General features: G+C 38.1%; 1 protein-coding gene across 4 annotated transcripts in view; it reads right to left on the bottom strand.

Moving 5' to 3' along the window:
- The window catches only part of mtmr1.S (myotubularin related protein 1 S homeolog), a 32,540-nt gene that overhangs the window by 15,871 nt on the left and 2,486 nt on the right, over positions 1 to 14,183 (bottom strand). Inside the window, exons 2-7 of one of the 4 annotated variants that reach the window (XM_018233019.2) lie at positions 12,416 to 12,521; positions 11,730 to 11,753; positions 8,696 to 8,746; positions 5,566 to 5,641; positions 3,169 to 3,263; positions 2,200 to 2,307 (exon numbers count right to left, since the gene is read on the bottom strand). In XM_018233019.2, coding sequence (XP_018088508.1) covers positions 2,200 to 2,307; positions 3,169 to 3,263; positions 5,566 to 5,641; positions 8,696 to 8,746; positions 11,730 to 11,753; positions 12,416 to 12,521 — 460 coding nt within the window. The remainder of the gene's footprint in view (positions 1 to 2,199; positions 2,308 to 3,168; positions 3,264 to 5,565; positions 5,642 to 8,695; positions 8,747 to 11,729; positions 11,754 to 12,415; positions 12,522 to 14,183) is intronic. The other 3 variants (XM_018233021.2, XM_018233020.2, XM_018233022.2) reach the window with 3 other exon arrangements.

The raw sequence follows: 14,183 nt of genomic DNA, 5'->3' as shown, positions 1-14,183 counted from the left end.
ACCAATCCTACCTGACCCACCTGATTTCCAGCCTATATAGAAGTCTAACATCAGAAACTACAGATATACACCAACCCTACATAAAGAAATGGGAGCAAGATCTAGGCCTTACAATCTCCGAAAAATCCTGGTCATACATTGGGACACGGCCAAAAAACATCTATATGTGCAGTCTCTAACGAGAGAGCATATAAGATCATATTAATGCCTTTAAGAATGGCTTGGATGATTTCTTGGACAGACATAATATCAAAGGCTATTGTGATATTAAACTCTATAGTTAGTATAGGTATGGATATATAGAATTTATGTGAAAGTAGGGAGGGGTGTGTGTATGGATGCTGGGTTTTCATTTGGAAGGGTTGAACTTGATGGACTTTGTCTTTTTTTCAACCCGATTTAACTATGAAACTAACTATATTTCAGTGGTACTCTTCTGCAAATTTAGCAGTAATGTGGAACATGCTACATGTGTTAGTGGGTGCGGGGAACAGGGATCCTTCCAACACACTTGGTTGACCTGTACAGTAGCCCAGGTATTCTAGAGAAGGTAGCGACTCTGCTCTCCGAGATTCTCCATTGCACCATAAAAGCAGCCCCCCACACATTCCTTATGGAAATCAGAGCCATATACCCCCAGAGATCACACAAGTAAGCCACAGACATTCTAACAGCAGCAAGATCTCAGCTAGCAGCAAACTGGGAAAAAACACAAATACTAGGAATGCAAACACTGATCGCCATGGTAAATTGGATCAGGGCAATGGAATACATGAGAGATTTTTGGACAGAAGCTACGAGGGAGAGCTAGAGTGGCACCCATGGGCCCAACACCTGGAAAGCCTTCAGACGGGGACAATTACCGTAACATAAGGAACCACACACAGAACATGCAAGGAACTGAGCCCCCAGTTGATGTGCGCAGAAAGTTGAAGAAACTCATTACTTTCGTTTTCCTTAACTCTCCTCCCCCTCTTCTGCTACTTTTCGTTCCTGTTCTCCCCCCCCCCCTGTTTTTCCCCTATGCCATTTTAAAGATATAACAGATCTTCAGTGGAAATAGTCAGCCCACAGAGATCGAACTATATGTTGAACTATGAAAATATACTCATTGACAATAAGTATGCAGCTGTTTCTATGTTAAACCATTTTTGAATTCCCTACTGTATTCAATGAAAATTAATAAAAATGTAAATAATAAAAAAAAAATGTAAATGTTATTTTTCTCTTTCCAAATATAGCACATATAGGTAACCATGTGTAAAAGTAAAACTTATTGACTCAGTCCTACACACAGAAATAATTGTACCAACTCCTAAATAGCTAGCATTCTGTAGTGTCCACTCCCTTGGTGCTCCAAGCATCCAATAGCTATAAGAAGGGAGAGACCCATTATAATTGCTGTTGTGCATATGTACTCCTTCCAGACATCACCTGTCCTTTTTAATGCCAAAACATATCCTGTCGAAAGTATAAAATGGAAAATTAGCAGTTCTGCATCTGCGCAATTTCTTCATTTTGCTATTTCTACATTCAAAGAGTTCTATAGTTGTTTTTTGCATGGGCATTTGCACATTCTGACATCAGAAGAAAGCTAACCAACTAGGACTGCCGTTATGAATGTGTAAAGCACATATTTATATGTTTGTTAGTTGGCCTATTGTTTGACATGCCCCTTACATACGCTTATAGAGAGACTACACATTATATCACTCTAAACATGGCACCTATAGGTTGCGAGGAAACTGGAGCCCCTGGGTGCACCCCAGTCACCCAATTAAAATAATTTTGAGTCCTTATACAAGTATGGGACCTGTTACCACAATATTCGGGACCTGGTACTTTCCGGATAACGGATCTTCACAACTTTAATCTACTATAAAATTATGTAAACATTAAATAAACCGGTTTTGCATCCAATAAGGATCAATTATATCTTAATTTGGATCAAGTAGAAGGTACTGTTACTGTATAATTAGAGAAAAATGAAACAATTTTTAAAAATTTGGATTATGTTGATCAAATGGAGTCTATGGGAGACACCCATTATGTAATTCAGAGCTTTCTGGATAACCGGTTTCCGGATAATGGATCCCACACCATATTATTAAGTTCTGTATAACATGCATATTATTCTCATTGCACACAAACTTGTATGGGTTAAATAAATGTTTCTGTCTGTAAGCTCAATAGTAGTACCTTGCACACAATCTCTATGCCACAAGAATGGCTTCCTTGGCTCTGCACACCAATCTTCTCCACTCTGCTTATAACACCAAGTGGAACATCCAAGATAAAAGGAGGGTCCTGATGTGCAACACAAATACATTGACATTATAATTGTGAATACATAGGCAAATATTTGTATCAATTAGTGCTATTATGGAACCTCATGTGTGAAATAATATGTCTGATCATCTGTCAGAAATGTCAGTTCCAGCAGTAGCTCTACAGGGTCGGACTGGAGGGCACAGGGCCCACCGGAACCGCTGTCTAGGGCCCTCGCTGTCCAGGGCGCGCACGCATGAAGGAGCACTCGGTGCAAAGCGCATGTGGTGCGCCACTGACATTTTTTTTTTTTTTTTTTTGGTATCCCAATATGGGGAGAGGGGGTCTGGCCCAAGGGTCGGGGCCCACAGGGTTTTTTCCCGGTGTCCCGCCGGGCCAATTCGACACTGTAGCTCTACATAACATCTGATGCATGCTGTAAGTTCTGATGAGAAAGGCCCTCCTTATTTGCATATAATGTTTTTTTTTCATGTATAATCCATTCTATAGACCCTCTAGACCAGTGATCCCCAACCAGTGGCTCACAAGCATGTTGCTCAACCAACCCACTTGATGTTTCTCCTAGTGGACTCAAAGCAGGTGCTTATTTTTGAATTCCAGGCTTGGTTGCATAAAAACTAGGTGTACTGCCAAACAGAGTCTCCTGTAGGCTGCCAGTCCACATAGGAGCTACCAATAGCCAATCACAGCCCATATTTGGTACCCACAGAAACTTTTTGCATGTTTATATTGCTCTCTAACTTTTTTTATATTTGAATGTGGCTCACGGGTAAAAAAAAAAAAAAAGTTGAAGACCCCTGCTGTCGACCTTATTTTATCAGTATGTATTGCCTTTTGAGAATACTCCAACTGCATGAATGAAACAGAAGCCAAACTTACCCTTTCTACATTTTTGAAGTACATCTTGAAATCCGTGACTGTCAAAGTCCCACTCACTGCTCCCCAAAATGGGCAGATGTACATAACGTCCTTAGCTGTGGAAATGGACAGTGTTCATGTTAGATAACGTATGATACGAGAATGATTTGAAAATCCCACCACAAGGCATTTTTCTTGTTTTTGTTTTAACTCACATAACCATTAAAGAACTGGGGGCCTGATTTATCCTTTATATTCTTTGTTTATCAGAGAGAATATTGGATGAGCATATTCAAGCTTTGACATCATTACCTGCTTATAGAGGAACAATTCTACAATTTCTGCTGTGCTTATAAGAGGCTAGGGATAAAATAATGCTACTGTAGTATGTAGAATGTGAGCTACAGAGCTCATGCAGCCCTACCAGTTCAGTGAGAACTGCCGAGAAATTAAAATATGAAGGTTTATTAAAGATCTGCTGTAAAAAAAGGCTGCATTATTTGTATATAAACCTGTATTCATTTCATAATGAATGCTCCTGTATATTTAACTTATCCTTAAGATTTGTGGTTTCTTAATTTTTAATGAGTACCTACTGTACCAATAACATAATGAAGCATATATATTACTACTATTATTATGACTACTGAATTAGTCAAAATTCAACATTTTGTTCCTTCAAAATGTCAAACATGTCTGGGTTTCGCACATACCAAAAGAACCTTGCATGTCTAAATGCATAATGCAGACTGTAAAGCCCAGCGGAATGGGATTAATAGCTGGGGTTGCTTCTAATGTTTTCAGGAAGGGCCCCAATTAGAATAAAATGGGACAGCATACACTGAAAAATACTTTTGCTAAAAATAAGCACACTAAAAGGACTTTGTATTGAAATTACATTCAGCCTATCGTTTCAGTTTTAAAGGGATACTGTCATGGGAAAAAACAGTTTTTCCAAAATGAATCAGTTAATAGTGCTGCTCCAGCAGAATTCTGCACTGAAATCCATTTCTCAAAAGAGCAAACAGATTTTTTTACATTCAATTTTGAAATCTGACATGGGGCTAGACATATTGTCAATTTCCCAGCTGCCCCAAGTCATGTGACTTGTGCTCTGATAAACTTCAATCACTCTTTACTGCTGTACTGCAAGTTAGAGTGATATCACCCCCTCCCTTTTCCCCCCCAGCACCCAAACAAAAGAACAATGGGAAGGTAACCAGATAGCAGCTCCCTAACACAAGATAACAGCTGTCTGGTAGATCAAAGAACAACACTCAATAGTAAAAACCCATGTCCCACTGAGACACATTGAGTAACATTGAGAAGGAAAAACAGCAGCCTGCCAGAAAGTATTTCTCTCCTAAAGTGCAGGCACAAGTCACATGACTGGGGGCAACTGGGAAATTGACAAAATGTCTAGCCCCATGTCAGATTTCAAAATTGAAAATAAAAAAATCTGTTTGCTTTTTTGAAAAATTGATTTCAGTGCAGAATTCTGCTGGAGTAGCACTATTAACTGATGCGTTTTGAAAAAAACGTTTTCCGATAACAGGATCAATTTAAAAACTCACGTTTCACTATGTTTTTTTGCCAAATTTTGAAATTTGTGCAAAGTTCACAGAACCTTTCCCTTCCAATTTGTTCAGAAATCCCTCTCTACCTTTAAAGAAACAACTGTCTCCCTGATCTAAGCAGTAGCCTTTGAACAGTTTATCAGGGGCTTCTCAGTTGACTGGTAATTTGTTTTATCGGCTCCTTTCAAGTTCTTTAGGACCAGAAATGACAAGACCTTCTTGTTTTGTGCCAGAAACAATGGAAAATATAGATATTACTTAAAACAACAGGCAAAAAAGTATGTTATGCCTTATTCATTTGGCTAATGTTAAGAAGGGGAGTATACTATCCCCTTTAAGGCAAACTTTAAGTCTATACCATACAATGACATTTCTTCTTACTATGCTTCCTACTTTGTGGCACAATACAGCAGCTGCTGCATGGTTTTAATGTGTCTTATCTATCTAGACTTGTAGTGAACTATCTCTAGTCTCCCTCTACTGCATTTTAACAGGAGCCAGACAAACACTATGAACAATATAGTCTGTCCTTCTTACAAGAAAATCCACAAACATTAAAGACACTCTTGGTTTTGGTTTTGTTTTTTTGCCATTCCAGAAGCTGGGGCAAAGCATTATTGTTAGTGAGTGGTTATACACAGTGGTGCAGTGCATGAAAACATTTTATCAGGGATAGCAACATTTCAATTAAACTTTAATCCCATTAGCTAGTGTAAACACAGGCCCTTTGCACACAGGCCCTTCTTGGAGAACGCAGCAACCTTGTAGGGCACAAAAGTCATTAGCGAGTCACAGTGTTCTGTGTGGGACAAGTCTTACGGATGAAGGTTTTTGTTCTCACCAATTGCCTTGATAGACTCGCCAGGAAACAGTGGTGCCTCTTCCATCTGTGCCAGCTTATTTCCATCTCTCAGGGCCTGGCAAATAATAAATGGCAACAAATAAATCCAGTTTCCCATCTGTGCATTTCTGACACAAGGTCAAACTCTTTCTCTCATAGTTACTTGAAGAAAACCAATGTTGTCCCTGCTATCTGCATCGGTTTAGTTGTAGCAAAGCAAAAGGAAGTTCTAAGTCAGTAGATGGCTTATTTGCAGCCTGCCTGATGCAATCATAATCAAATTATTTCAGAATTCCTAAATGCTAGGGGAAAAAGCACAGTTAGTGCAGGTGCGCCAAGCCCTAAGTAAAAACTATGGGGTATATTTATCAGAATGAAAGGGGTTGTTCACCTTTAAATTAACTTTTAGTATGATGTAGAGAGGGATATTCTGAGACAATTTGCAATTGGTTTTAATTTTTTTATTATTTAAGGTTTTTGAGTTATTTCACTTTTTATTCAGCAGCTCTCCAGTTTCAGTAATCTGGCTGCTAGGTTTCAAATTACCCTAGCAACCATGCACTGATTTGAATAAGAGACTGGAATATGAATAGGAGAAGCCTGAATAGAAATATGAGTAATAAAAATATAAAATATAAATATGCCCCAAAATCTATCAAATGTTTTAATTTATGGAAATATAAGGTCATTCATCGAACCGGACATTCACCTTCCTAGTAAAGGTAGCATTTACTGGCTACCTGTTTAAAAGCTACCATCTGATCTGTTGCTATGGATTAATAGACCTGACACAAACCTTGCAGATTATTTTTTAAATACCTTAATTGTGCCTGCAAGATAATGTTTAGGGCAATGGCACACTGTGCATTTTAACTCACATCAAAATCAAGCACCTAGACAGCCAACAGAACAGCCAAACTACCTACCCTTAGACTAACATTTGAATAACATTGTTAGTACAAGTGAATATTCATATAAGACACTAATACTGGCAAGGACGAAGCAATTGTAAGCATTTTCAAGGCAACAGTAATCACTCGATATCTCAAGTAAAGGCAAACCTAACCATGCCCAGTTCAATGGAAGCTTTGATGTCACAGTCCCACCTAAAGCATCTGCGCCTTTTATGCATATGCCATAGCAGCTGCTGGCAAGTTACAGTTATTCCTGGCTTAAATGATATACTTCTCTGTCTGGTTAGCTGCAAGAGGACCTGAGATAGCGGCTACAGTTCTATATCATATACTAGGAGTGTGGAAGCTCAGTAGCCACATTGGTGGCAGTGTGTACAAAACGGGATGGTCAAATAAACGTCTTCAAGAAAGCAGTCATAACAAATTGATATAAAGAATGGAAAACCCCACAGGGAAATGTGGGTGCAGTCTATGTGCAATAGCATACTGTAATTTAAAATGCTAACAGAACTCAAAAAAACAGTATTTTCGCCCTTGCAACCTTCTAGACAACACCACAAAAGGAAGCACAATCTATGTGGCAAATGACATCAGGATGAAAATGAAACATAAAATGAGGTGGGTTCATCAAAGTCAAATTTCTGCAGTGTTTAACCGTTCCATCCCATTCTGACTGGTTGGAAAGCCCCAAAACCCCCTTTACGTTGATGAACCAGCCCCTGCAGCCACAATACAAACAGATAACTTAACTGAATGGCAGACAGAATATTTATACTGCAATTAGTTTAAATTAAAGATTTGCAAGAATCAAATGAAACCTATAATGTTAGAAAATATATGTAACATCATATTGGGCATATTTATAAAACAGTGAAACTAGACCAATTTGAGTGAAATTCTGTCACTTTCTATTTACTTGTATGGGAATATTTTTCAAAGGGTGAACTTTTAATTTTGATTTCACTTTTGATAAATACTGGTATATCACAAATAAATCCTATATGTGATGAGAGCAGCGAAACTTCACCCTACAAATCCTACATGTGAAGAGAGCAGCAAGGTTTAGTTTCACTCTCTGATAAATATGGCTCTATACAAAATATAATTCTAAATTGGCACTACCTGTGCCCGTTCAACGCTCTTGCAAGCCTATTGAATGCAGACTGACAGATGTGCTGCACCAACAAGTAGTCCAGTGGAATAAATAAAAGCAGTACCCTTCTAATTTCTTTTCATACCTCTCAACCTATCTAGCCTGCCAGCACAGATACAGACATTAGGGTTGTAAAAACAATAAGAATTACCTCTTAAAAGCGTTAAAGACAATTACTGTGTTTAAAGCACATATGAGCAGTTGTTATGTCAAGTGCAGCCCCAGGAAAAGACACCAAGACACAACTGTACAGAAAACCAGGGCTTAAAACGAGAACTAAAAACTCAAAAAATATGGTTATAAATGCCACAATTTATATACTAAACTTATTGTACCAGCCTAAAGCTTCAGCATCTCTATAGTAGTTATGATCCAGGCCTTCAAAACTTGTCACAGGTATCCTTTAAGCAGCTGTTAGAAAGATAACCTTAGGGGCTGTTGCAAATCATAAAGCAGAAAATTAGGTTTGCCTGGTATATAAGTTGGTGCAATATGGCTGATGGCTACCAATAATCTGAATAATTTAATTATCAGCCTTATACTGTAATGTTTATATGATATATATTCGGTATCTTGTGAGTGGGTCCCTAAGCTCAGTAAGGGACAGCAGCACAGAGCATGTGCAGTGAACTCAGTAGAAAAGAAGATGAGGAGCTACTGGGGCATCTTTGGAGGTACAGATCTTCCCTGCTAAAGGCCTGTGGTTCCCAAATTGTGGTACCAAATTATTTAGTTAAGCTTTTGTTCTCCTTTAAGTGACTCGTCCAGGGTTATAAGTACTTGTCAAAGGGAATCAAACCAGGGTTAGAGGTTCGATATTGGAAAGGATAGGTATATAGTAAACAGCTGAAGCCCTTCCTATCTACAACTGGTACCAAATGAATCTGCTGGCCTTTTTTGCTTGCTATTTAAGGTTTTGTATTCTCAGACTGACAACATCTCCACCGTTGCTATATTTAGCTAAACAAACAAGGTAAGCTACAAAGGTACAAAATAGTAGCTAGAGGCATGCACTAAGTTTAGCTGAAACATACAAGAGAGGGAAAAAAAAAGAACTTGCCACCTGCTCAGTCTCCGACTCAGAATGAAAGCCATTGTGCTCGTCCTGAATATCCTGCACAGCGAGAGGCAGCGATGGACAAAAACAGAGGCAACAAGAGAGAAATAATCATGCACACAACAACAATACAAAGCACATGGAATACACAATTTAAAGAGACAGTAAAAACTTTCACTTTCTCAAAGGCATTTTCATTAAGACTTTGCTTTAATGGTTTTTTTTGCATGCAGTTGGTGAAGTGAAAATTAAAAATGCCTCCAGAAGTTTGGTTGCGTGGGCTAGGCTCCACATCCTTAAAATTAGTGTTAAGTATATAGTAAGCTAAAATTGCCTATTTCTTTCAGTTGTGTCTTGCTCCATCTTTTGCAGTTGACTGATAACTGCCAGTGTTTGCCAGAGAAGAATGTGCAACAAGGAGCACATGGGTGCCTGCATTATTTTATCTTTGTTTTTTATGCAGATCATTTATTGGATAGGATACTGTCCAGACCAAACCATTCACTGACTTGGAATAATTTTTTTAAATAAACCCTTTGCTCTTTAGAAGCTTTGCCAGGTAACAAAAATTCTTGAGTTTCAAAATAAAATACATGCACATAATTCTTCATTTAAAGCAGAGTGCAGTTCTAGCAATTATGTGAACACTGGAACAAAAATGCAAAACAAATAAACCAGCAGGCATTTAACAGAAAGTGTGTACTGTCTTTTTAAAAACAAGTGATTACATTGCGTATGCAAAATACCTGAGGAAAAACACATGCAAGAAAGAAGGTGCTGCAGAACAAATGCTAAAACAAAAAAATGTTCACTAATCCAACTGTCCCGACTCTCATAGCTCTGATAAGTACAATAGAACATTCCCACACAGCAAACCAAACGGGCCTATCCATAGGCAGCCATATGAGGCTAACAAGGTTCTAATTTGCCGACGGACAGATGATATAGTGCGAAGGGTCTTAAATGGTATTGCCATTATATTATTACAATTGGGCAACAGGCCAAGTGGGCTGTCTACTGATCTCAGCAGCCGAAATGACATTTGCATAAAGAGTCACTCATTAAGAAGACCTCACCATACTGAGTTATTGCTTATAAGACTAATGTCACATGGGCTGAAACCGGGCCTGCTAAAAAATGCAGGCTAAGAATCAGCCCCAACACTGGAATCAGCTACTTACCTTACCTGCTCTTGGATCCATTCCATTGGCCCAGGTGCAGGCACAAGTGGTGGATTTTGGCACCGAAATACAAAATCTTGCATTTCTGTGTCAATATCTGCAACATGCACCTGCAATCAGACCGATACACTGGATCCGGGTGCAGGCAAAGTAAGGGGCTGATTCCTGGACAGTTGTTTTCTTCTTTTAGCAGGCCGACTGTCAGCCCCATGTGACACTAGCCTTAGGCAAACACCAAAATCCACTCCGTACACCTGCAACTTTTGGAGGTGGGACAAGAGTTTCCTCCCAATATTTGTCATTTTGTGTTTGACACTTTTTTACTTACCCAACACTTTCTATGTAACATCGGGGTATCCTAACAAGCTGCATGCTTGGGCTGAGGAATTGTTCGGGGGCCAATATTGCAGAAGCAGCATTACTCAAAGCATAACCAACATGCAGTTTGGCAAAACATCATGCAAAGACATTAAACAAACACATTTTCTTCTAAAATTCCATTTATTAAGGGCAAGCAGTTTGGAAAAACATGTTAATTTGGACAAGATCTCCTTTGTGATACAGGTATGGGACCGCTTATCCAGCATGCTCAGGACCTGGCGTTTTCCCGGATAATGGATCTTTCAGTAATTTGGATTTTCATACCTTAACTCTACTAGAAAATCATATAAACATTTTTATTAAACCCAATAGGCTGGTTTCGCTTCCAGTAAGGTTTAATTATATCTTAGTTTGGATCAAGTACAAGGTACTGTCTTATTATTACAGAGAAAAAGAAAATCATTTTTAAAAATGTATATTATTTGGATAAAATGGAGTCTATTGTAGATGGCTATTGTAGATGGCCATTCCGTAATTCAGAACTTTCCCATGCCTGTACCAGCAAAACCAAATACAGATTAGGTAATGCCCAGTAATAACATTTTCTTTTAATATTAAAGTGCAACAATACCTCCAAAAAACTAAATGTCTATTGTAAGATAAAAAAATTTACCTGTACCCATTGATATTTTAACATTGTTCGCAACTGGTCTTTATTTTCTATTTTTTTTCTGTATTTTTTAATTATTTGACTTTGGATTCTGTATCCTCTAACTTAAAATTTAAAATGTCATATGATTGCCAGGTTAAGAGACATCCAGCAACTAGAAAGCATATTCACAGACTAAGTCTCTTATTGTTATGATGATCTAATCATGCCAAAATTTTGTCTCGTTCCATACGTTGAGTACTCTGGCCTCATGAATCAGGAAGAAAACATTTAATAAATATCAGAAAAGCAAAGCATATTTTAAGACAATGAAGCAGTTAATTTTATGCCACTGGGCAAAGCAATGACCTTCCATTGAGGCACGTTAAAAATTCCTTTGCATGTCAGAAAAAGTGCTTAAATTTGTGACAGTGTGGGAATTCTCAGAGGATTACAAGCTTTTACCGATATACCAGCAGCAGTTTTTAATGGAAAGGCATTGTTGTCTGCAACTTCATGTGTCCTAAGTGTATCAGCATTGGCAGTTGTATATTTTGAATGCCAAATCAGTCAAGAAGAATCTCAAAGTAGGACAACCCACAAACAGTTCACAAAAACATGGCAGCAGAATAAATGAAAGCAAAATGCAGACACACTTGTAGCTCTTTGACAAAGACAAAAGTCACAATGGAGAACTAAATCTCAGAAGCAGGTAAATAAACACAAAACTTAACAAAAGAAATGCACTTTGACCATATCAGATGCTCGTGCACTAACAAGGTTTGATCTAATTAGAAAATGAGATTCTGATCACTGCCTAGTAAAGACTTTCAACACAACACAGAAGACATACAGAGAGGCCAACTTGCAGGAAGCCAAAATATCTTACCCTGAGATCAGGCCTCTTGTATACCTGTTAAAATGCACAATATTATCAACAATGATGAAACCTCTGTAAATCATTTCATGTTAACGTGTTGGAAGTTAATGCACTGTATCTGCTCAATAGAGATGGGCAGGTCAGAAGAAAAATGGTGTAGGGTTTTACTGAACTAACATTTCTTTAAAGCAGATTAATTAAGCATTTCATCCAAATGTGTTGAACTGCTTTGAGTAATTTCTACAGATTACATGCAAATTCTATAAATGCTTTTGCGTGATATAACCTGCAAATTACAATACATACTATATTAACAGTGCTATATATTCAGTGGGTAACAACAACTTTAAGAAATCTGCCCTCATTGCAAATTGCATTTCTATGGACTACTGCAAAATATAAGTAAACATATTTGTTGTTCCCAAGAAGTAAGAACCATACAGGTCAAACAGAATCTTCTGCTGCATAGGGTGGGCATATTACTTCTGGAGTATTTGGTTATAAAATAGGTTTAAAACTCTGGTATAGACCATGTTTGTAACAGAGCTGGTGGATGAAATAAAAATATCTGCATGAGTTCTGGGCACAGGTATGCACATTAAAATATTTCCATACAGTTGGCTTAATACATTTATGACTCGAGATAAATATTTACAGGTTTAAAATATGAATCCACATGTTTTCCATTCACTTACTTTGTAATCTCTGGATACATTTTCGGAGGCAACAGGGCCCGAAATCTGGCTGGATATTGTAGCTGCAATTAGCTGCTTGCACCACTCCACGTGTGATCCTGTAGGGCTGCAGGGAAGGGCAAAACAATTAGTGGCAGAGATAAGAGATATAGAGGGGATCATTTACAAACAATAGATAAATATTCACCTGTGTAGAGGGGAGGGCGAGAGAGAGAGAGAAAATTAATATGCAGGCAAGTGGGAACATTATTCATAAAGGGGCATATTTATAAAAGTGAACAAATATTTTATGCCAAAAAAGGTTAAAGGTTTTTGTATGTGAAATAATTCCACACGTGGCTGATTTGTAAAGGTTCCTAATGCCATGAAATACGCCATCATTTTACAACACATCTTTATATCTATGCCCCTAAAAAGTTTAAATAAGGAGCAAGTACTACTTAAAAAGATGCTCAAACTGTTGAAAATAAGCTGGAAGGCAAGTAACCACAATCTTAGGCTAATGCCATACGGAGTTAACTCTAGGCCTCAAGATAAGTCCAAGACAAGAATGAACCCCCCACCCCATCCCTTTCTCCAAGCAAAAGGACTTCACCATGCTGCTTGAGAAATGCCCTGGGTGGTGAAATCCTTCCCAAATAGGAGTGATAGCCTATAGAATACAGTTATTAACTGAATTTACTGGGGAGTACCCACACAGATGCCCCAGTAGCTCCCTATCTTCTTTTCTGCTGATTCACTGAACATGCTTTGTGCTGCTGTCAGTTATTCAGTATAGGGCCGACTCACAATATACAGTACACATAGAATATAAATGTCACAATATAAGGCTGATTAGCAATTAATACAGATAATTACTACATAGCAGCCCAGAAACCAGTGCAATTAGCATCAGAATTTAATAATCACCCCTTTCACATCAGCTTATATTACAGGCCAACCTCATTTTCTGCTTCATAATTTACTACGACCCCTAAGCTTAGCTTCTCAACAGCTGCTTAAAACCCACTGAGTGAGTGGACACTTTCCAAGATGGTGACCCCCTGTGACAAGTTTGAAGTCCTGGATCATTGCTGTCAATGAGATGCTGTAACTTTTGGATGGTGCAGTAAGTTCATTATATAAAATATTGCATTTTTAGCCATATTGATTTTTGGGGTTTAGTTTTCCTTTAAATGGCTAACTGTTCAGCAATCCATACAGCATTGGCTATTAAAGTGACACATCTGCAATGCAATTCACAGGGAGTCAATTAGTAATATGCAATCACATAATAAGTGCGGTCAATCATTTATTGTATAGGGCTATAACCTGATCTGGATAAATTGATAATGATACTATTGCATTAAGATCAGATTGGCTTCATTTTCTGGCTACCGTTCATGGTGAAACCACAGCACTAAACAATGCGTACGTGCAAGCTTTAGGATTTCCTTGCAAGAAGCGTATAATTCAGATTTGAAATTTTCCTTTTGCTGACAAAGAAAGACTATAAATTCCAGCCAGTTTTCCTTGCTCCATGAGCCAGGGTTTAGTAAAGAATGGAAAATAATAAGAGCTAAGCAAACAGATCAGAGTAATGCTTTTGCCAGTAAACTGCACATCATTGCTTCTCTGTTGCTTAAACAAACAAAAACATGTATACTATTGCTTCAGAGTATCAAGCATATCCTTGTCCAGAATAAATCGAAGCACGGAGGAAAAAAATCCTAAACTCTGCTCTTTGTAAACCATTCAACCTCCACCCAGTATCTAGGGGCTCACACAA

Source organism: Xenopus laevis, chromosome 8S (genome assembly GCF_017654675.1).
Source record: "Xenopus laevis strain J_2021 chromosome 8S, Xenopus_laevis_v10.1, whole genome shotgun sequence".
Classification (NCBI taxonomy): domain Eukaryota; kingdom Metazoa; phylum Chordata; class Amphibia; order Anura; family Pipidae; genus Xenopus; species Xenopus laevis.
The sequence above is the reverse complement of the archived record's forward strand: the minus strand, read 5'-3'. Positions and strand labels throughout refer to the sequence as shown.